Raw genomic sequence first — 23,457 nt, 5'->3', positions numbered from 1 at the left:
TTGATCTTATTTACGGAACCTGAAATACAGAGGGTAAAAATTTCAGGGAAATTGGACTGTTACTAACGAAGATACGAGAGAGAGCTAAGGCGGAGGACAAGCGCTGGAGCTTGGTAACTGTTTTGATCTTATTTACGGAACCTGAAATACAGAGGGTAAAAATTTCAGGGAAATTGGACTGTTACTAACGAAGATACGAGAGAGAGCTAAGGCGGAGGACAAGCGCTGGAGCTCAGTAACTGACTTGATCTTATTTATGGTGTCTGAAATACAGAGGGTGAAAATTTCAGGGAAATTGGTCTGATACTAACGAAGATACGAGAGAGAGCAAAGGCGGAGGACAAGCGCTGGAGCTTGGTAACTGTTTTGATCTTATTTATGGTGCCTGAAATACAGAGGGTGAAAATTTCAGGGAAATTGGTCTGATACTAACGAAGATACGAGAGAGAGCTAAGGCGGAGGACAAGCGCTGGAGCTTGGTAACTAAATTACTGTATTGAACTACGTTTGAAATATGATTATTTTTAAATTTTAGAGGGATTGGAATGATAGTATTCATTATATGACAGGGGACTAAGGTGGGGGAACGTGAGCTAGAACTTGCTTACTAACATGATTTATTTGTGTAAAACTGACTTGCTTAATGAAAAGGAGAAAACATACGATGTTGGAAAATAGTTGAACTGAACTGAATGAAAGGAGAGAGAGAGAGAGAGAGGAGGGACGGTCCAGATATTACGGATAAGATAAGATAAGATTAAGAGCCGACTGGCTGGCTGGGCGCAAAGTAAATAAAGGCGACGCGACAGATTGCGAGGTAAGGGGGGAGGGAGGGGGGTGTGATGTACGAGACTTGAAAACCCTGACTTACACAGGTGATTTTCTAAATTTATATGAATAACTAAGGCTTACATAGACGATTTTGTAAGTTGAAAACATGTAAAATATGTCCGTAGAGTTCTCCTGGAAGCCCTAAAGTGCTACACACGTTATTTGAATTTCTCCCATAAGGCTTTAACAAACTTCTAAGTCTCGGAAATTATTTTTCTCATAAGAAATCCTTACTTCTAAAATCTGCGACTGACAAAATTTACCTGAAAACCCCCAAGCGCTATACACGATTTTCTAAATTTACCTGAAACCCTTGGGGCGCACAGGGGATATTCTAAATTTACCTGAAACCCTTGGGGCGCACAGGCACTTTTTTTCCCAGAAAAAAAAAAGGGCCGCTGGCTCTTACAGTCCACAGGGGTCCTCTCTCCAAAAAAAAAAAAAGGGCCGCTGGCTCTTCCTCCCTACTACTCCAGAGGACCGTCGAATAGAAAACGGGACAGTATGTCAATTTCGCGAGCCGCTCCCGTTTTCTTGTACGACAGGTTTTGACTTTAGGTAAAGAACCCGTCCTCCTAATAGCTCCTAATAATGGGAAATAGAACTCAGGGAGGAAGTCTCCACAGGAAACGATGGACATCTTCAACGATAAATGCTGGAAGGCAGATGGAAAATTTGTCACTCTCCAGAGGGAGAACAATGAAAGACAGAGGGCAAGTCCACTGTTTAATCTTAAACGTAAGAAAGCAAGGCGCATAAGCACGAAGGCTTGGAAAAACTACAAGAACAAGAGAACAACAAAAAGGAGTACCAGAGAGTCAAGAATGAGAATGAGAACCTCAGAGTAAAAATGGAAGCAAAAAAGCCGTTTAAAAGGAAACTGGAGCCAAAGCAAAGAACCAACCCAAGTTACTTCATAACCACATCATAAAGAAAACAACAGCTAAGGGACGAGCAAGTGAGTATAGGGAAGACCAATTCACTAACAATTCACCAATTCACTAACATTCACAGAAGTGTGTGAAGAGTTCAACCAGAGGTTCCAGGAGGCCTTCATAATAGAACAAGGAGAAGTACCTGAGTTAAGGGGGATGGAGCCAAACCAAGCAACACTTAAAGACTTTGAGATAACTAGATATGAAGGAAAAAATTACCTGTTGGAGCAGGACCCGACTAAGGCTGTGGGACCATACATGATCTCACCATGGATACTAAGAGAATGAGAAGAAGTCTTGTGCTGGCCACTTCCTATGATATGTAACAAGTGAGGGAGGGGAGGGAATTATCAGGGAAAAGCGCCAAGCCATTACGATTATATAGCACTGGGAAGTGGTCAGGATAACGATTTGGGATGGGACGGGGGAAATGAATGGTGCTCAACGGTCGGCGATTGAACGCCGACCTGCATGAAACGAGACTGCCTTTCTACCGTCCAGCCCAAGTGGATGGCCAGAGTGAGGGGGGGGGGTGATATCATTCATATATAACCAGATAAAAGGGCACAACAAAGGGGATATATAATAAGATTTTAAATATGATCAACACGGGAGAGGAAATCCTATTGTAATCGGACAAAGAAAAAACTTGGTGGCTGATATTACCCAACCTGCCATCAGAAGAATACATATAAAATATACATCAAAAGAATAGCATCGGCTGCATACGGAAGGTTGGCCAAAATAAAAACTACCTTTAGGAATCTGAACAAAGAGTCGTTCAGAATCTTTTATATCGTTAATGTCAGACCAGTTCTGGAATATGGAACATCAGCTTGGAGTCCTTATCTTGTTCAACACAAAATGAAGACCTTTATGTTTATGCCACACAAAAAGGTTTGTCAGCAGACTAGTCCCAGAGTTGAGAGGTATCCGATTCGAGGAAAGACTACAGGTGTCAAACTTTACCTCGCTGGAAGATAGAAGAAACAGGCGAGACATTATTACCACACACAAAATCTTTAGAGTTTAGAATAATAGACAGGGCAGAAAAGGACAGATTATTTAGCAGGAGTAGAACACGAACAAGGGGACACACATGGAAACTAAGTACTCAGATGAGCCACAGAAACATTTTAAAGAATTGTTTTAGTGTCATAGTAATTAATAAATGGGATGAACTAGGGAGTGATATGGAGACTAGGAGGCAGACTCCATACTCAGTTTTATATGTAGATATGACAGAACCCAATAGACTCTTGAAGTTTTACACCAGTTGATAAAGTGTTGAGAGGTACTCACCTTGTTGTGATTGCAGGGGTTAAGCTTCGGCTTTGTTCCCGCCTCTCAATTGTCAATCAACTGGTGTCCAGGTTCCTTAGCTTCTTGGGCTCTATCATATTTACATTTGAATCTGTGCATGGAGTCTGCCTCCACCACATCACTGCCATCTGTTAACTACCCTGACACTGACAAAATTGTTTCTAATGTCTCTGTGGCTCTTTTAAGTACTCAGTTTCCATCTGTGCCCCTTTGTGTTCCATTGATGCTAAATAGTTTGTCTTTGTCCACCCTGTCAATTCCTCTGAGAATTTTGTAGGTGGTGATCATGTCTCCCCCTAAGTCTTCTGTCTTCCAGGGACTTCAGGTTCCTAGAAAAACCTCAGTGGTTTTATGTTGATTAGATACTATCTTATTCAATGATACACCTTACATGTTATTCCTGCCTGTTTCTCCCATTTTTCTAACATTCTCGTATGGGATACTATGTCAAAGGCTTTCTGACAGTCTAACAAAATACAGTCTGCCCACCCTTCTTTTTCTTGCCTAATGTTTGTCATAGATTTCTGTTAAACCCGTAAGGCACGATTTACCATCTCTGAACCCTTGCTGGTGGTGGTGTGCTACAAAGCTATTTTTCTCCAGATGCTCTACGAGTCTATTCCTCACGACCTTCTCCATCACCTTGTATGGTATACATGTTAGGGAAACTGGCCTGTAGTTCAGAACCTCTGGCCTGTCACCCTTTTTGATATTGGGACTACATTAGCTGTCTTCCAGCTTTCCGATAGGTCTCCTGTTTCCAGTGACCTGTTATACACCATAGAGAGTGGCACACTTAGTGCTTTTGCACCCTGTGTGCGTGTGTGTGTGTGTGTGTCTGTGTGTGTGTATGTGTGTTTACTAGTTGTGTTTACTAGTTGTGTTTTTGCGGGGGTTGAGCTTTGCTCTTTCGGCCCGCCTCTCAACTGTCAATCAACTGTTTACTAACTACTATTTTTTTTTCTCCACACCACACACACACACACACACACCAGGAAGCAGCCCGTGACAGCTGACTAACTCCCAGGTACCTATTTACTGCTAGGTAACAGGGGCACTTAGGGTGAAAGAAACTTTGCCCATTTGTTTCTGCCTCGTGCGGGAATCGAACCCGCGCCACAGAATTACGAGTCCTGCGCGCTATCCACCAGGCTACGAGGCCCCGTTTGTGTGTGTGTGTGGGTGTGTGTGTGTGTGTGTGTGTGTGTGTGTGTGTGTGTGTGTGTGAGTGTGTGTGTGTGTGTGTGTGTGTGTGTGTGTGTGTGTGTGTGTGTGTGTGTGTGTGTGTGTGTGTGTGTGTGTGTGTGTGTGTGCGCACTTTAACGAAGGTGTATGAACCGTGGTGAATGAGGTGTATGAGAGCCTAAGAGCCTTGCCTCATCCCCCGCAAATACAACTAGGTGAATACTAGGTAAGATCGTGAGTTTGTGTTGAGAAGGATACATGTGAACTGGGTATATGTTTACAAAAAGGGCACTGGTGTACTTAAGTATGTAATATCAAGTGCAATAGTGTATGTGGGTATACATTAACAAGGGCTCTGGTGTACCTTATTATACATTAACAAGACTACTTGCGTACTTGGTATGCACTAACAAGGACACTGGCATACCTAGGTATGCCTAACAAGGACACTGGCGTACCTGGGTATGCACTAACAAGAACACTGGCATACCTGGGCATGCACTATTAAGAACACTGGCATACCTGGGTATGCACTAACAAGAACACTGGCATACCTGGGTATGCACTAACAAGAACACTGGCATACCTGGGTATGCACTAACAAGAACACTGGCATACCTGTGTATGCACTAACAAGAACACTGGCATACCTGGGTATGCACTAACAAGAACACTGGCATACCTGGGCATGCACTAACAAGGGCACTGGCATACCTGGGCATGCACTAACAAGAGCACTGGCTTAACTGGGTATGCACTAACAAGAACACTGGCATACCTGGGCATGCACTAACAAGGGCACTGGCATACCTGGGCATGCACTAACAAGGGCACTGGCATACCCGGGTATGCACTAAGAAGGACACTGGCATACCTGGGTATGCACTAACAAGGACACTGGCATACCTGGGTATGCACTAACAGGGATACTGGCATACCTGGGTATGCACTAACAAGGACACTGGCATACCTGGGTATGCACTAACAAGGACACTGGCATACCTGGGTATGCACTAACAAGGACACTGGCATACCTGGGTATGCATTAACAAGGGTACTGGCATGCCTGGGTATGCACTAACAAGGACACTGGGGGGGGGGGTACTTGGGTATAGGTGGCGGGGATTTGGATTCATTAAAGTTGCTTGAACAGCTCCCCTCAACTATCAGCTGTTGTGATAAGTTATAATAATGACCTCTTGTGTATGTGCGTTATAGACCTGGACGAGAAGGAACCAAAATTGTGGCGGCGTCGGACTTATGCACTGTGGCTTCAACTGTCGCAGCATACCTGATGCATGTACCAGTGCAGACTGTCGCCGCCTGTTAAATCCTCGTATGTGTGAGGTGAGTGCTGGCTCAGTATCTTGTGTTCCTATAAGAGTGAGATTAATTTAATGAGGGTTATAATTCTTGGGTCAATTTGGGTTTACATCAATCTATAACGAGTGTTCTAAATTTATATGAAATATGAATTATTTAATTTTTCACTATATATATATATATATATATATATATATATATATATATATATATATATATATATATATATATATATATATATATATATATATATATATATATATATATATATATATATATATATATATATATATATATGTCGTACCTAGTAGCCAGAATGCACTTCTCAGCCTACTATGCAAGGCCCGATTTGCCTAATAAGCCAAGTTTCCATGAATTAATGTTTTTTCGACTACCTAACCTAACCTAACCTAACTTTTTAAGCTACCGTTCTGGCTACTAGGTACGACCATATATATATATATATGTATATATATATATATATATATATATATATATATATATATATATATATATATATATATATATATATATATATATATATATATATATATAACTGAAAACTCACACCCCAGAAGTGACTCGAACCCATACTCCCAGAAGCAACGCAACTGGTATGTACAAGACGCCTTAATCCACTTGACCATCACGACCGGACATAATGAGGTGATAGCCGAGGCTATTTGAACCACCCCACCGCCGGCACTCGGATAGTTATCTTGGGCATAGCATTTTACCAAATCACCTCATTCTTAGGGGCACACGTGAGGAACACAAATGCGAACAAGCCAGAATGGTCCCCTGAACAATATGCAACTGAAAACTCACACCCCAGAAGTGACTCGAACCCATACTCCCAGAAGCAACGCAACTGGTATGTACAAGACATAAGATAACTATCCAAGTGCCGGCGGTGGGGTGGTTCAAATAGCCTCGGCTATCACCTCATTATGTCCGGTAGTGATGGTCAAGTGGATTAAGGCGTCTTGTACATACCAGTTGCGTTGCTTCTGGGAGTATGGGTTCGAGTCACTTCTGGGGTGTGAGTTTTCAGTTGCATATTGTCCTGGGGACCATTCAGGCTTGTTCGCATTAGTGTTCCTCACGTGTGCCCCAAAAGAATGAGGTGATTTGGTAAAATGCTATGCCCAAGATTACTATCCGAGTGCCGGCGGTGGGGTGGTTCAAATAGCCTCGGCTATCACCTCATTATGTCCGGTCGTGATGGTCAAGTGGATTAAGGCGTCTTGTACATACCAGTTGCGTTGCTTCTGGGAGTAGGGGTTCGAGTCACTTCTGGGGTGTGAGTTTTCAGTTATATACATATATATATATATATATATATATATATATATATATATATATATATACATATATATATATATATATATATATATATATATATATATATATATATATATATGACAATGGCAGACCACGGAGGAAAAAATGAAACAGGAATTTCCTTAAGTACTTTCGTATATTAAATACATCTTCAGAAGGAGTGAAGTCACTCCTTCACTCCTTCTGAAGATGTATTTAATATACGAAAGTACTTAAGGAAATTCCTGTTTCATTTTTTCCATTTTTTTTCATTTTTTTTCATTTTATATATATATATATATATATATATATATATATATATATATATATATATATATATATATATATATATATATATATATATATATATATTTATATATATATATATATATATATATATATATATATATATATATTATACATGTACTATTATACATGTATTATACATGTATGTATACATGTATGTATACATGTATGTATACATGTATGTATACATGTATTATACATGTACTATTATACATGTATTATACACGTCCTCCGGGAGTCAGAGGTTTATAAAGCTATCGTTTCATTTCCCCCGGGCTCCTCAGGAGGCTACACAGGGGTAAGACCTCAACATGTGAAGGAAATGGTGAACCCTGTTCTTGGCCCAGCTGCAGAAGCGCTCCTGACAGAAATCACAACGTTTGTCAACAACTGCCTCGCCGGGTTAATCCCTGATGAAATCAAACCATTCTTCTTTGGTGCATCTCTATGTGCCCTCAAAAAGAAGGGGGGAGGAATCAGACCCATTGCCGTTGGTAATACCCTTCGCCGCCTAGTTGCAAGGGCTGCTGTCAGAAGTATCCGAACGGAAGCAGCCACCATGCTGCAACCCAACCAGCTGGGGTTTGGAGTCCCCCAAGGCTGTGAAGCAGCGGCTCATGCTGCACGAGCCTACATTAGCTCTCTTACTGAAGACCAGGCAGTAGTAAAATTAGATTTTAAAAACGCTTTCAACTCGGTCAAAAGGGAAGCAATCCTCACTGCAGTCCAGGAACATTGCCCAAGCATTCTCCCGTTTGTGTCAGCAGGCTACAGCAAAGACTCAACCCTCCTGTTTGGCAAACATGAAGTCACCTCAGCAGAGGGAATTCAACAGGGTGACCCACTTGCACCGTTCCTCTTTTGCATAGCGGTTCGAGAAATTACAACCAGACTGTCCAGCGAGCTCAACATCTGGTTCCTGGATGATGGCACTCTGGCAGGCACACAAGATTCCCTGCTAGAAGACTTACAGCTGGTGAAGACACGGGGGGAGTCCATGGGTCTCGTTCTTAGCCCCTCCAAGTGCGAAATTATTGCATCTAGTGAAGTAATCATTAGAGCAGTGAAATCAGTTCTACCAGAAGCCTCAGTCGTTAAACCTACCGACAGCACACTACTCGGAGCACCTCTGGGCCACAATGCCATTGCTGCAGTCCTTGACGAAAAGTTTAGAGACCTAAAGAGGATGGAAGAGAGAATTGGGGACTTGGACTCCCACGATGCCCTCTACCTTCTCACAAAGTGCCTTACCCTGCCCAGGCTAACATACTTCTTAAGGTGTGCACCAACTTTTGGCAACCCACTTCTAAATCAATATGATGAGCTCCTCAGGTCAATATTCAGGAAGGCGCTCAACCTAGATTTAGATGACAGTCAGTGGGACCAAGCAACACTACCAGTGAGATTTGGAGGGATAGGCATACGAAAGGCAACTGAGGTAGCACTTCCAGCATTCTTGTCCTCATGTACAGCAGCCAACGAATTGGTAGGGCAGATCCTACCAGAGCGTATGAGAGAGACAGCGGGAACTCATGATCAAACGTTCATCGAAGCAGCCAGACAATGGGACACCATTGCACACCCTCAACCCCGACCACAAGTCCCAAAAGACCACAAGCAGGCCCACTGGGATGGCCCCATAATGGAAAAGACTGTCACAGCAATGATTGACAACGCTGATGCTGAAAACAAAGCCCGCCTCCTAGCGGTAACAGCACCCCACGCCGGGGATTTTTTATTTGCTGTGCCCAATGCAGCCCTGGGAACTCGCCTCAGTCATGACGCTCTCCGCATTGGAGTTGCCCTTCGCCTTGCCGCCCCCATCCTCACCGAACATAGGTGCATCTGCGGAACTGCGATGGCAGACCAATATGGTCGTCATGGTCTGATATGTCGTAAATCACAGGGTAAAATTGCAAGACATGAAGAAGTCAACGACATCATCAAGAGGAGCCTCGCCACAGCCCGCTGCCCGGCACAAAGAGAACCACACTTATCCAGACCTAACGACCCTCAGAAGCGCCCTGATGGGGTCACCTTGCTACCTTGGAAGGATGGTAAGCAAGTGGTATGGGACTACACATGCGCTGCCACACTGGCCAGTACCTACCTCCACTACAGCACACGTGAAAGCGGTGGTGCTGCTTCTTTCAGGGAATCGCAGAAAATTATTAAATACAGAGGTCTAGCACACTGCTACAGCTTTGTTCCGATCGGCTCGGAGACCCTCGGTTCGTGGGGAAAATGTGCATTGAAGTTCCTGAAGGAATTGGGGGACAAATTGATCAGCGCTACAAAAGACCAGAGAGCAAAAAGTTTCTTGTTCCAGCGCCTCAGTGTTGCGATTCAGAGGGGAAATGCCTGTTGCGTCTTGGGCACTAGTCCAACTTCAGAGGAATTCGAAGAAGTGTTTGACTTGCAACAATGATCGAACCCGTCTGTGACATTCATCAATGTTTCCCATTGTTGTGTTCTTCAAGAGATCCATAACCTTTAAGCACCTTTTTGCATTATTATTTTTGTATCAACCCATGTATATCTTGTAACCATCAAATGCATAATAAAGCACAAAAAATATTCAAGGAAGGGGGTGGTAGGAGAAAAGCACACAGAAACTGTATTGGAGGGGATCTAAACATTCCCTCTAATGCGTTATGCGTGGTTTCCTCCGAGGCTATGGGTCCCCCTTCTTCCAGCTAGAGGTGGTACTCTTTTTTACTTAGAAAAAAAAAAAAAAAAAAAAAAAAAATATATATATATTTATATATATATATATTTATATATATATATATATATATATATATATATATATATATATATATATTTATATATATATATATATATATATATATATATATATATATATATATATATATATATATATATATATATATATATATATATATATATATATGTCGTACCTAGTAGCCAGAACGCCTTCTCTGCCTACTACGCAAGGCCTGATTTGCCTAATAAGCCAAGTTTTCATGAATTAATTTATTTTCTCTATTTTTTTTCTTATGAAATGATAAAGCTACCCATTTCATTATGTATGTGGTCAATTTTTTTTTTTGAAGTTAAAATTAACGTAGATATTTGACTGAACCAAACCAACCCTACCTAACCTGTCGTTATAGGTTAGGTTAGGTTGGGTAGCTGTAAAAGTTAGCTTAGGTTAGGTTAGGTAGGTTAGGTAATCGAAAAACAATTATTTCATGAAAACTTGGCTTATTAGGCAAATCGGCCCTTGCATAGTAGGCTGAAAAATGCGTTCTGGCTACTAGGTACGACATATATATATATATATATATATATATATATATATATATATATATATATATATATATATATATATATATATGTATATATATATATATATATATATATATATATATATATATATATATATATATATATATATATATATATATATATATATATATATATATATATATATATATATATACATATATATATATATATATATATATATATATATATATATATATATATATATATATATATATATATATATATATATGTCGTACCTAGTAGCCAGAATGCACTTCTCAGCCTACTATGCAAGGCCCGATTTGCCTAATAAGCCAAGTTTTCATGAAATAATTGTTTTTCGACTACCTAACCTACCTAACCTAACCTAACCTAACTTTTTCGGCTACCTAACCTAACCTAAAATATAAAGATAGGTTAGGTTAGGTTAGGTACCTAACCTAACCTAACTTTTTCGGCTACCTAACCTATAAAGATAGGTTAGGTTAGGTTAGGTAGGGTTGGTTAGGTTCGGTTATATATCTACGTTAATTTTAACTCCAATAAAAAAAATTGACCTCATACGTAATGAAATGGGTAGCTTTATTATTTCATAAGCAAAAAATTAGAGAAAATATATTAATTCAGGAAAACTTGGCCTATTAGGCAAATCGGGCCTTGCATAGTAGACCAAGAAGTGCATTCTGGCTACTAGGTACGACACACACATATATATATATATATATATATATATATATATATATATATATATATATATATATATATATATATATATATATATATATATATATATATATGTCGTACCTAGTAGCCAGAACTCACTTCTCAGCCTACTATGCAAGGCCTGATTTGCCTAATAAGCCTAGTTTTCATGAATTAATGTTTTTTCGACAACCTAACCTACCTAACCTAACCTAACCTAACGTTTTCGGCTACCTAACCTAACCTAACCTATAAAGATAGGTTAGGTTAGGTTAGGTAGGGTTGGTTAGGTTCGGTCATATATCTACGTTAATTTTAACTCCAATAAAAAAAATTGACCTCATACATAATGAAATGGGTAGCTTTATCATTTCATAAGAAAAAAATTAGAGAAAATATATTAATTCAGTAAAACTTGGCTTATTAGGCAAATTGGGCCTCGCATAGTAGGCTGAGAAGTGAGTTCTGGCTACTAGGTACGACATATATATATATATATATATATATATATATATATATATATATATATATATATATATATATATATATATATATATATATATATATGTCGTACCTAGTAGCCAGAACGCACTTCTCAGCCTACTATGCAAGGCTCGTTTTGCCTAATAGGCCGAGTTTTCCTGAATTAATATATTTTCTCTAATTTTTTTCTTTTGAAATGATAAAGCTACCCATTTCATTAGGGTAGGGTTGGTTAGGTAGGGTTGGTTAGGTTTGGTCATATAACTACGTTATTTTTAACTCCAATAAAAAAAAATTGACCTCATACATAATGAAATGGGTAGCTTTATCATTTCAAAAGAAAAAAATTAGAGAAAATATATTAATTCAGGAAAACTCGGCCTATTAGGCAAAACGAGCCTTGCATAGTAGGCTGAGAAGTGCGTTCTGGCTACTAGGTACGACATATATATATATATATATATATATATATATATATATATATATATATATATATATATATATATATATATATATATATATATATATATATGTGTCGTACCTAGTAGCCAGAATGCACTTCTTGGTCTACTATGCAAGGCCCGATTTGCCTAATAAGCCAAGTTTTCCTGAATTAATATATTTTCTCTAATTTTTTGCTTATGAAATAATAAAGCTACCCATTTCATTACGTATGAGGTCAATTTTTTTTATTGGAGTTAAAATTAACGTAGATATATGACCGAACCTAACCAACCCTACCTAACCTAACCTAACCTATCTTTATAGGTTAGGTAGCCGAAAAAGTTAGGTTAGGTTAGGTTAGGTAGGTTAGGTAGTCGAAAAAACATTAATTCATGAAAACTTGGCTTATTAGGCAAATTGGGCCTTGCATAGTAGGCAGAGAAGTGCGTTCTGGCTACTAGGTACGACATATGTATATATATATATATATATATATATATATATATATATATATATATATATATATATATATATATATATATATATATATATATATACGACATATATATATATATATATATATATATATATATAAATATATATATATATATATATATATATATATATATATATATATATATATATATATATATATATATATATATATATGTATATATATATAACAATGTCAGACCACGGAGGAAAAAATGAAACAGGAATTTCCTTAAGTACTTTCGTATATTAAATACATCTTCAGAAGGAGTGAAGTCACTCATTCACTCCTTCTGAAGATGTATTTAATATACGAAAGTACTTAAGGAAATTCCTGTTTCATTTTTTCCTCCGTGGTCTGACATTGTCACATTTTTAATCACGTGTTTATTTTCGTGATATACACACACATATATATATATATATATATATATATATATATATATATATATATATATATATATATATATATATATACCTGTAATTGGGCCCAATTACTGTATTATTCCATTAGAGGTCTTTCGTGGTCATCACTAGCAACTGTGGCAAGAATGAGGAGGAGGGTGATTGTATATATATATATATATATATATATATATATATATATATATATATATATATATATATATATATATATATATATATATACATATATATATATATATATATATATATGAATGAAAACTCACACCCCAGAAGTGACTCGAACCCATACTCCCAGAAGCAACGCAACTGGTAACTACAGGGCGCCTTAATCCGCTTGACCATCACGGCCGTCAAAAGGAAGTGATAGCCGAGGCTATTTGAGCCACTTCCCCGACGGCAACTCGGATGGTAATCTTGGGCATAGCATTTCACCAAATCACCTCATTCTTTGGGGCACACGTGAGGAACACAAATGCGAACAAGCCTGAGTATGGGTTCGAGTCACTTCTGGGGTGTGAGTTTTCATTCGCATATAGTCCTGGGGACCATTCAGGCTTGTTCGCATATATATATATATATATATATATATATATATATATATATATATATATATATATATATATATATATATATATATATATATGACAATGTCAGACCACGGAGGAAAAATAAAACAGGAACCTCCCCAAGCACTTTCGTATATTAAATACATCTTCAGAAGGAAGATGTATTTAATATACGAAAGCACCTAAGGAAACTCCCGTTTCATCCTCCTCCGTGGTCTGACATTGTCACATTCTTAATCACGTGTTTAATCTTAATCTTAATCACGTATATATTCATATATATATATACTCATTCTTAATCACGTATATATATATATATATATATATATATATATATATATATATATATATATATATATATATATATATATATATATATATATATATATATGTATGTATATATATATATATATATATATATATATATATATATATATATATATATATATATATATATATATATATATATATATATATATATATATATCCGTGGTCTGACATTGTCACATTCTTAATCACGTGTTTAATCTTAATCTTAATCACGTATATATTCATATATACATATACTCATTCTTAATCACGTATATATATATATATATATATATATATATATATATATATATATATATATATATATATATATATATATATATTTATATATATATATATATATATATATATATATATATAGACATATGTCGTACCTAGTAGCCAGAACGCACTTCTCAGCCTAATATGCAAGGCCCGATTTGCCTAATAAGCCAAGTTTTCAAGAACTAATGCTTTTTCGACTACCTAACCTACCTAACCTAACCTAACCTAACATTTTCGGCTACCTAACCTTAGCTAACCTATAAAGATAGGTTAGGTTAGGTTAGGTAGGGTTGGTTAGGTTCGGTCTGATTTCTACGTTAATTTTAACTCCAATAAAAAAAAAATTGACTTCATACATAATGAAATGGGTAGCTTTATGATTTCATAAGAAACAAATTAGAGAAAATATATTTTTTCAGGAAAACTTGGCTTATTAGGCAAATCGGGCCTTGCATAGTAGGCTGAGAAGTGCGTTCTGGCTACTAGGTACGACATATATATATATATATATATATATATATATATAATGTGAGAAATACTATTCTGACAAATTTCAGGTTATATATCGTTTGCATGTTTAATTCAATTTATAATCAAACTAAAAACTTTAAGTATGTTACAATTATTTAAAAATGTCGAAATTACAGTATTTCCCCGCCGGCACTCGGATTGTAATCTTGGGCATAGCATTTTATCATATCACCTCACCTTGTAATTTCATGGATTTAAATACCAGCATATTTAAATATGCATTCAAACACACATTAAGATTCAATTAGGCCAATGTCAACATTAGTGAAGTTTACACAGTTTCCTTTCGGTAAATATTTCATTAAGGTATTTAGTCAGAGGTTTATGGCGGTGTATTCATTCTGGTTCGGTAACAGGGTTGTTGATTTGTAGAACCAATTACCGCGTAACATAATAGAAGTAGGATCCCTTGATTGTTTCAAGCTTAGGTAAGACATATATATGAATGATATTGGGTGGATATAAACAGGAGCGGCGTCGTATGGGCGAATTGGCCTTTTGCAATTACCTTCGTTCTTATGCTCATATGTTCTTACTAAATATTAAAAAAGGATTCATTTAGAGATTTTACTCTCAGATTTCCACTCAATGAGATTTATTAAAGGTTTTCATTCAGTGAGTTATATTTCCAGTGAGTTTTTCATTCAGCAAAGTTTTTACTCAGTGAGTCTTTCATTTAGTGAAGTTTGTAATCAGTGAGGTGTATATACTTAGTGGTGTTTCTATTCACTGTTTGCATTGTATTCAGTGAGATTTATATTCAGTGTGTATTGTATTTAGTGAGAATTTTGTTCAGTTAAGGTTTCGTTCTATGAATTTTATCGTGTTTGTTTTTACATTACATAGCCGGTACCTCCTCGCTAGTTAGCCCAAGTTATATTATACATATTACCAGATTCTCTTCATTCTACGCATAATACTGTCATTACACTGAAGGTGTTGTGTGTATGTAGTAGGGATCGTTAGCCTGTTCTTCCACCGTGAGTGTGTCTTGGAACTCAGAGACCAGAATTCATTCCCACCACATTACTTCAATATTTTATAATACGCCATGTCTACTCATTCTCACCATTCACGCAATCACACGTGCGTGCGCGCGAAAACACACACACACACACACACACACACACACACACACACACAGTAGTGTGTGGTAGAGCTAGGAATTATCTCCCCCAAAAAAGAACTAGGAAACAAAAGGCTGGCATACCGAAAGGGAAATTATGAGGAGATGAGAAGCTTCCTAAGGGAAATACCTTGGGACACAGACCTCAGAGCTAAGTCTGTACGTGATATGATTGACTATATCACCCAAAAGTGTCAGGAGGCAGTAAGCAGATACATCCCGGCCCAAAGGGAAAAATCCGAGAAGCAAAAGGAGAATCCATGGTTTAACAAGGCATGTATAGAAGCAAAGGTACTGAACAAAAGGGCGCGGAGTAACTTCCGAATTAACAGAACACCAGAAAGCAGAGAGAGATACCAGAGAACCAGGAATGAGTTGAGCCCACGCACACCCCAGATTCCCTAGGTTCCCCTTCACAGGCCCTCCCATCCCGGTCCCTTCCTGTTTCCCTGCTTCAGGGGAAGCAATAGGATCTGAGAAAGGACAGAAGAGAGTCAGTTTCAGGGTTATGTACTTGAACATAGATGGGATCACAAGCAAGGCAAGTGAACTAAGGGAAAGAGTACAAGAAGTGAACCCAGTTGTAATCGGACTCACAGAAATAAAATTCTCAGGAATAATAATGAATGTGGTGTTTCCCCAGGACTACACTGTAATAAGGAAAGAGAGGGAAGGAAGGGGAGGAGGTGGAGTGGCCTTACTAATGAAAAAGGAATGGAGTTTTAGTGAATGAACGGAAAGGACCAAAAGTAGTAGTAGCAGTGATATATAACCCTCCACCAAATGAGAGAAGACCAAGTCAAGAGTATGACAACAACAACAACATGGCAATTAACACTATAATTGAGAGGGCAGCCTCTGCTGCCAGTAGAAATAGATCTCATCTGCTCATCATGAGGGACTTCAATCACAGAAGCATAGACTGGGAGAACAAGGAAACACATGGAGGAGAGGATGCATGGAGACTCAAACTAATGGTGGTGGCGACAAGAAACTTTCTAAGCCAGTATGTCAGGGAACCCACTAGGATGAGAGGAAACGATGAATTAGCAAGACTCGACCTAGTCTTCACTCTGAACGACTCCAACATAAGGGAAATCGGTTTCAAAGCCCCAGTAGGAATGAGCGACCACAGTGCACTGGTGTTTGAGTATCTGGTTGAAGAAGGGTTATTGAACTCGAGGAGGGGTACTGAAAACAAAAGGCTCGCATTCCAAAAGGGAAACTATGAGGAGATAAGAAAATTCCTAACAGATAAAATATGGGAAACAGATCTCAGGGGAAAGATGGCCCAAGACATGATAGACTACATCACGCAGAAGTGCAAGAAAGCAACAAACAAGTTTGTCCCAGTCCAAAAGGAAAACAATGAAATGAAGATGAGAAACCCATGGTTTATTCAGAGATGTATGCTAGCTAAGCAGCAAAGTAAAAGGGCATGGAGAAATTATAGGAATAACATTACAATTGAGAGCAGAGAAAGATACCAGAGTGCCAAGAATGAATATGTCAGGATGAGAAGAGAAGCAGAAAGACAATACGAAAATGACATCGCAAGCAAGGCAAAGACTCAACCTAAATTGGTGCACAGCCACATCAGGAGAAAAACAACATTAAAAGAACAGGTAATGAAATTAAGGTTAGGGGCACAAGGATTCACAACAAACGAAATGGAAGTGTGTGAGGAACTGAATAAGAAATTCCAGGAGGTCTTCATCTTAGAGCAAGGAGAAATTCCAAAGATAAGAGAGGGAATAGTTAACCAGGAACCACTAGAAGAGTTTGAGATTACCAGTGGGGAAGTAAGGAAGCTTTTACTAGAGTTATAGCCTTCCTGGTTTGGTGCCTTCTTTTGATAATTACATTCTTACTTTTACTAGAGTTGGATGTGACAAAGGCTATAGGCCCAGATGGGATCTCCCCTTGGATACTAAAGGAAAGAGCAGAAGCACTGTGCCTGCCACTCTCCATAGTGTATGACAAATCACCGGCAACAGGGGAACTGCCAGAAATTTGGAAAGCAGCTCATATGGTCCCGATATACAAGAAAGGGGATAGACAGGAGGCACTGAACTACAGGCCAGTGTCCCTAACCTGCATACCATGCAAGCTGATAGAGAAGATTGTGCGAAGAAAGCTAGTGGAACATCTGGAGTGAATGAACTTTGTAACACAGCATCAACATGGGTTCAGAGATGGCAAGTCCTGCCTCACATGGTTAATTGAATTCTACGACCAGGCAACAAAAATCAGGCAAGAAAGAGAGGACCATTCATTCAGAGACTGAATGAATGGTTCAACACATGGATGCTAAATTTCAACCCGAGTAAATGCAAAGTAATGAAACTAGGCGATGGAAATAGGAGGCCAGACACAGATACAGAATAGGAGATGAAGTACTTCATGAAACAGATAGAGAGAAAGATCTAGGAGTTGATATCACACCAAACCCGTCTCCTGAAGCCCACATAAAAAGAATTACGCCAGCGGCATATGCGAGGCTGGCTAACATCAGAACAGCCTTCAGGAACCTGTGTAAGGAATCATTCAGAGCCTTGTATACCACATATGTAAGATCAATCCTAGAGTATGCGGCCCCAGCATGGAGCCCGTACCTTGTCAAGCACAAGATGAAGCTGGAAAAAGTTCAGAGGTATGCCACTAGACTAGTCCCAGAACTAAAAGGCATGAGTTACGAGGAAAGGCTGCGGGAATGGCACCTTACGACACTGGAAGACAGAACAGTAAGAGGAGACATGATCACTACCTACAAAATCCTCAGGGAAATTGACAGGGTAGACAAGGATAAACTATTCAACACTGGTGGTACGCGAACAAGGGGACACAGGTGGAAACTGAGTACCCAAATGAGCCACAGGAACGTTAGAAATTTTTGTTCAGTGTCAGGGTAGTTAACAGGTGGAATACATTAGGCAGAGATGTGGTGGAGGCTGACTCCATACACAGTTTTAAATGTAGATACGATAGATCCCAGTAGGCTCAGGAATCTGTACACCAGTTGATTGACGGTTGAGAGGCGGGACCAAAAGAGCCAAATCTCAACCCCCGCAAGCACAAATTTGTGTACTCACAAAAATGTGTTAGTACACACACACAGATTTTTCTAGATTGCCAAAAGGCCTTTGACACAGTACCACACAGGCTATGGGTAACGAACTACCTAACAGGAAGGAGCCAGAGAGTAATGGTAAGGGGCGAGAAGCAGGACTGGCGAACTATAACGAGTGGAGTACCTCAAGGATCGGTGCTGGGATCAATTGAATTTCTAGTTTACGTAAATAACATGCTTTCAGGAGTTGAATCCTACATGTCGATGTTCGCGGATGATGCAAATTTAATGAGAAGAGTTGTGTCAAATGAGGATTGTAGGATCCTCCAAGAGGACCTGAACAGGTTGCAGAGATGGTCAGAGAAATGGCAACTGGAGTTCAACACAAACAAATGTAAAGTTATGGAAATGGGATAAGGTGATAAGAGACCAAAGGCACTGAACTACAGGCCAGTTTCCCTAACTTGTATACCATGCAAGGTGATGGAGAAAATCGTGAGGAAAAGGCTCGTAGAGCATCTGGAGGGAAATAACTTTGTAACGCACCACCACCAACATGGGTTCAGGGATGGTAAATCGTGCCTCACAGGTTTAATAGAATTCTATGACCAGGCAACAAATATTAGACAGGAAAGAGAAGGGTGGGCCGATTGCATTTTCCTGGACTGCCAGAAAGCCTTTGACACAGTACCCCATAAAAGGCTGTTAAAAAAATTGGAGCAAGAGGCAGGAGTAAAAGGGAAGGTGCTCCAGTGGATAAGGGAGTAGTTATGCAACAGGAATCAGCTAGTAACGGTGAGGGGGGAGACATCAGAGTGGCGAGATGTCACCAGCGGTGTTCCACAGGGCTCAGTACTTGGACCCATCCTGTTTCTAATATATGTAAACGATCTTCCGGTGGGTATAGACTCGTTCCTATCAATGTTTGCTGATGATGCAAAAAATATGAAAAGAATCAAGACGGATGAAGATAGAGGCTACAGGATGACCTGGACAAACCGGAGGAATGGTCTAGAAAATGGCTGCTAAAGTTCAACTCAGGAAAGTGTAAGGTAATGAAATTAGGCGAAAGGAGCAGGAGGCTGAACACAAGGTATCATCTGAGAGGTGAAATCCTGCAAGAGTCAAATAGAAAGAAAGATCTGATAGAGCCCAGTAGGCTCAGGAATCTGTAATCTAGTTGATTAACTGTTGAGAGGCGGGACCAGAGAGCCAGAGCTCAACCCCCACAAGCACAACAAAGTGAGTACACACACTCACACACACACGTGGGAAGACGGGACACCACGAGCGTAGTTCTCATCCTGTAACTACATTTAGGTAATTACACTTAGGTAATTACACAGTGCAGCACAATGCTTCACACACCTTGTACCTTTACAGATGGTGAGAGCGGGTAAGCTGAACCTGCCGAAGAAACCACCAGAGGGGATGAACATGAGTGAGTTGTTAGTGATGATTGTGGCGCAGAATACTAACCCACGATTATTGTTAGTGATGTTTGTGGTGCAGGATACTAACCCACGATTGTTGTTAGTGATGTTTGTGGTGCAGGATACTAACCCACGATTGTTGTTAGTGAAAGGTGTTTGTGGTGCAGGATAACTAACCGTTACATAATTCGTTGCCCATCTTAACACAACCTTCCTGCCCCCAGCAACATGGGGCCCTCCCCCATGACCACCATAACACAACCTTCCTGCCCCAGCAACATGGGGCCCTCCAGCATGACCACCATAACACAACCTTCCTGCCCCCAGCAACATGGGGCCCTCCACCATGACCACCATAACACAACCTTCCTGCCCCCAGCAACATGGGGCCGTCCACCATGACTACCATAACACAACCTTCCTGTCCCCCAGCAACATGGGGCCCTCCACCATGACCACCATAACACAACCATCCTGCCCCCAGCAACATGGGCCCTCCACCATGACCACCATAACACAACCTTCCTGCCCCCAGCAACATGGGCCCTCCACCATGACCACCATAACACAACCTTCCTGCCCCCAGCAACATGGGCCCTCCACCATGACCACCATAACACAACCTTCCTGCCCCCCAGCAAAATGGGGCCCTCCACCATGACCACCATAACACAACCTTCCTGCCCCCCAGCAACATGGGCCCTCCCCCATGACCACCATAACACAACCTTCCTGCCCCCCAGCAACATGGGCCCTCCACCATGACCACCATAACACAACCTTCCTGTCCCCCAGCAACATGGGGCCCTCCTCCATGACCACCATAACACAACATTCCCGCCCCCCAGCAACATGGGACCCTCCCCCATGACCACCATAACACAACCTTCCTGCCCCCAGCAACATGGGCCCCTCCACCATGACCACCATAACTTAACCTTCCTGCCCCTCAGCAACATGGGACCCTCCCCGATGACCACCATAACACAACCTTCCTGCCTCCAGCCAGTGGGATTGTGGCAGTGCTCACGACGGCCGTCAACACCTCGCTGAAGAACCAGAAGCGGGACTGTCCGATGTTGTACACCCGGGTCGGCCAGCTCTGCCTGGCCCTCTTCTCCCCGGCTAAGGTCAGTCAAAGGTCACTTATCGTTAGTGTTTAGGGTTGGAGATGACCCGCTCTCAGCCTTTTTAATTATAATTAATAACTTAAGCAACATATTTAACCTAATGGAGTTTACATAGCTATTTTGCTTCGCTGTATTAAAATATTTTATATTATAAATTAGAGCATAAACTATCTAATGATATTCACAATTCTGTGAAGATTCAGAACGCATGCATTGTCCACTCCCCTCCCTCTACCACCACCGCAAGTGTTCCCTGTCATTACTGTCCACTGCCCCCCCCCCTTCACAACCACCAGCAAAGATGTTCAGTTCAGTAATATCTTTTCCCCCCATTACCTTCGCCGATGTATAGGCTAGTAATGTCCTCTTACTCAGCACCACAATAGGTGTGGATATCGTTAGTGTTCACTCCTTTATCACCACGACAGGTGCGATTGGTTACTAGTGTCGAATCCCTCATCACCACCACAGGTGTCCTGGTTACTAGTGTCCACTTCCTCACCACCACCACAGGTGTCCATGTCAATGGTGTCCTCTCCATCACAGGTGCCGTGGCCAGAAGCGAGACAGTTCTGCCGGTCCATCTATGGGGACTTGGTGAAGTTTGATAGCTTTTCAGATTTCGGACATCTTGTGCTGTACATGAGGAACTCTATTGAGTGTTGTCTCTAGTTACGTTTTGTCATTACAAAATTATTCTTAACTAGTTCACAGCTCGTATAAGTTCTCCTGAAGATTTACGTTCAAATTCAATGTTGAAAAACATGTCATGCATGTAGAATAGTGAATGATAATTTTATTAATTTTTTTTACAAAACTGTACTGAATATGAGAAGTATTAAGTAAATGGTATTTAATTGTACAGAGCAAACTTATTATTTGATAAATGGTGGAGGTAGTTAGGCACTGCTCCTTCATCCCATCCCATCTCCTTGTTCCCATATTCTTTCCCAGTTATATAGTTAAAAGAATAGACTACTGCAGATGGCCTGTTTGTCCATTCAAGGCGCCTAAACACATATACATTCTCTGGGTGAGGTGGATGAGGTGAAAACAAACTTTCAACAATGGGTATTGAATGGGTATTAAATTCAAACACAAGACAGAACACGAAACAATGGGTATTGAATGGAAGTAATTGTAGAAAGCCTATTGGTCCATATTTCTTGATGCTTCTATGTACTTCACCCAAATGTAGATATAAACTCGAAGATGTGCAAGCTCTATTCAGTTTCAGTTGTGTGTTTGTAAACTAAAGTCTTTGAAAATGTAATAAGTTTTACGAAACGCGCTCAAGTGTCGCGTCAGACTAGAAATTAAAATGAATTTTGGAGAATTGATCTTTGAATTACCATCAACAGTGAAAAGAAACGTAAAAAAGATAGAGAAAATTCGTGTTAGAATTATTAATCTTACTTTTTCGGTCATATTTAATAATATATGTCTACAGGAAAGACTGCTACCAAAATATACTAATATTAAAACGCGCGACCCAGCAGCAAGGAATCAAGCCTTCACGATAAAATATCGCCAAGATCTGATTCGTGATCAGATATACAAGGCAGAAAATGAAATCAAAGACAACAAAGCGCAACTACTTCATGCTACAAACGAATGGAGAAACAGCAACATCGACGAAAGTCTCCGTACTCGCATTGAACAACACCTCGACATCCTCACAGACCGACATCACCTCAGCACTGAAACAAAGATAATCAAGAAACTAACAACGTTATATGGAGGACCTATGGTGTTACGAACCCGGATTCAGCGTCCGAGCCTGGAGCAGTGACAAACACGCCATCTGTGGGTCAGCTCCCGAAACCCCCGCCAAACGAACGACGACACCTAGTGAGGACAGCGTGTACTGGCCTCGAGGACCAGTTTCCAGTCTGGTTCAGCACTCAACACCGCCGCTCCTGACCTCTGGTGAGGTGGTGCTC

The 23,457-nt window shown here is 39.9% G+C and overlaps 1 protein-coding gene across 1 annotated transcript; it reads left to right on the top strand.

Moving 5' to 3' along the window:
* Window positions 1-1,463: 1,463 nt before the first annotated feature.
* LOC138352781 (uncharacterized) lies at window positions 1,464-22,282 on the top strand. The gene is made up of 5 exons (XM_069305371.1): window positions 1,464-1,544; window positions 5,493-5,621; window positions 20,335-20,392; window positions 21,390-21,514; window positions 22,061-22,282. The coding sequence occupies exons 1-5, from the start codon at window positions 1,464-1,466 to the stop codon at window positions 22,184-22,186; spliced, it is 519 nt and encodes a 172-aa protein (XP_069161472.1). The 3' UTR covers window positions 22,187-22,282.
* The last annotated feature ends 1,175 nt before the right edge of the window (window positions 22,283-23,457 follow it).

This window comes from Procambarus clarkii, chromosome 54, assembly GCF_040958095.1.
Source record: "Procambarus clarkii isolate CNS0578487 chromosome 54, FALCON_Pclarkii_2.0, whole genome shotgun sequence".
Lineage (NCBI taxonomy): Eukaryota > Metazoa > Arthropoda > Malacostraca > Decapoda > Cambaridae > Procambarus > Procambarus clarkii.
Note: the sequence above shows the minus strand (reverse complement) of the source record. Positions and strands in the feature narration are given on the sequence as shown.

Coding starts and splice junctions, on each gene's coding strand:
- LOC138352781 (XM_069305371.1), top strand. CDS start 1,464: ATGGACATCTTCAACGATAAATGCTGGAAGGCAGATGGAAAATTTGTC. Junction 5,622..20,334: donor TAAATCCTCGTATGTGTGAG/GTGAGTGCTGGC, acceptor GTACCTTTACAG/ATGGTGAGAGCGGGTAAGCT. Junction 20,393..21,389: donor ACCAGAGGGGATGAACATGA/GTGAGTTGTTAG, acceptor TCCTGCCTCCAG/CCAGTGGGATTGTGGCAGTG.